This window comes from Ursus maritimus, unplaced genomic scaffold (genome assembly GCF_017311325.1).
Source record: "Ursus maritimus isolate PB19 unplaced genomic scaffold, ASM1731132v1 scaffold_32, whole genome shotgun sequence".
In the NCBI taxonomy this organism is placed as follows: Eukaryota; Metazoa; Chordata; class Mammalia; order Carnivora; family Ursidae; genus Ursus; species Ursus maritimus.
The window spans coordinates 7,747,703-7,749,434 of NW_024425786.1; the positions used below are offsets into that span (position 1 = coordinate 7,747,703).

At 66.9% G+C, this 1,732-nt stretch overlaps 1 protein-coding gene across 1 annotated transcript in view; it reads right to left on the minus strand.

Moving 5' to 3' along the window:
• CASZ1 (castor zinc finger 1) overlaps positions 1–1,205 on the minus strand; it is a 26,268-nt gene extending 25,063 nt beyond the window's left edge. Inside the window, 1 exon segment of the mRNA XM_040645539.1 lies at positions 779–1,205. Within this exon segment, the coding sequence (XP_040501473.1) occupies positions 779–1,205 (427 nt within the window).
• Positions 1,206–1,732: the final 527 nt, after the last annotated feature.

Below are 1,732 nucleotides of genomic sequence, written 5' to 3' on the forward strand. Positions count from 1 at the left end.
GCACCAGGCACAGGCCTGAGGAGGAGGCTGGGAGCTGGAGAAAAGACCCCAGACCTGGGGTTCCATCCTAGTGGTGGTAATCCCCTTCACCCGAAACTGCAGGCCCTCCCTTCCAGGAGGGGAAGGAGCTCCGGGCTGCTCTGAGTCGTAAGGACAAGGAGACAGCAGAAAAGCCGGGCCTTAGCCATCTCGTGCACGGGAAAGAGGTCAGCCAGAGGAGCACGTCCCGGGCAGGTGGGTATAATGGGATATGCGGGCTGGGCCAGGTGGGGCCATCCTGCGGCCCGGGGCCTCACCCCTGAGAGGTCCCGCCTGGGACAGCCAGTGTCCCTGGTGAGGGGAAGGCTTCCGAGAGGGGGCAGGGGAGGGTGGGAGAGCAGGCCTATGCTAGAGCTCTGCTCCTGTGGTTCCTGGGGCTGACCAGCCCTGCCCCCCCAGGCTCCTCTGATGCAGGTGTGGAGAGACAGTCCCACAGTCTGTCCTCCGTCCCGCATCCCCGCAGCCATCAGACCCGCGGTGCTCATAGCTGCCCCCAGCCCGGCTCACACTGGGAAGCTCCCCTTCCAGCCCGAGCAAGTGTCCCCTGTTCTTGCCACTACCTTGGCCCCAGGCCCCCACATCAGGAGAACTGGCGGGACTCAATGAGGTACCGGTAAGTGGAGCACGTGTGGGGGAAGCGGGCAGGCTCCGTGGACCCCCCACTCTTTCCCCTCTGGCGCCCCCCACGAGGTCATGCCATCCATCCATCCGTCTGTCTGTCCGGGGCTCAGACACCTACCTGAAGCCTGCTTGGCACCGGGGCCGCTGTCATCCTTGGAGGCTGCGCCATCAGGCTCCTTCTGCTCCACGACACCGCTGCCATCCTTGGGGGGCTCTTCGCCGTGGTCTTCCTCATCGCTGCAGCCCTGGGGCTGTACCATGTACACGCCTTCGGGGGGCAGCTCCAGGCCCTCGCGGCCGATCCGCCCCAGGCCAGGCGCGGGCTCCTCACTGTACTCGCCGTTGACCCACTTCTCAATCACCGCCCGCCTCTTGTCTTCCTCGCTGCGGGCGCCCCGGGCCACGCCGGTCTCTCGGTCCCGTGGCCGCAGTGAGCTGCCCTCGGCCGGGGGGCCCGCCTCCGCCCCCTTCTCCACCACCACCTGGCGGCTCAGCTTGGCGCAGATGGCGTTGAGCTTCAGGCCGCCTTTGCGCTTGGCCGCCATCGCCGGCTTGCCTGCGGGCGGGTCGGTGCACCGGGTGCCTTCAGCTGTGGGGCGGACGGAGAGGTCAGAGGCTGGCGTGTGTCAGGCTCAGCCCCCCACCTCGGCAGCCCAGGCCCTAGGTCTTTCCAATCCCGCCTTCCTCACGCTGCCCCCAGCCTGGCTGGCGGGGCTTCGGGCCCCTCACCAGACCGTGAGCCCCAGGGGCCCGGCTCGCCCAGCGCGCGGGCTTGTACCGGGCGGTCAAGGAGAGCTTGTTTGTAAATGAACATACGAATGGGTGATGTGCGGACACCCGGGGCGGGCTTCTCAGCACCTGGTTCCTGGAAGCATTTCCTACTCTTGCTTGGCCCTAAATTCCTCTTCTGAGAGGCAGGCCAGACGTGACCCCAGCTGGAGGGGGGTGTGTGTGCTCTGACACTCAAGGATACTGAGGCACGCGCGCCGGCTTAGGGGCTGGCCATTGGGTGACTCCAGCAAGTGACAGCAGCCTGACTACCTGTGAGCATCTGTCCCCCCCCCCCCCCCCC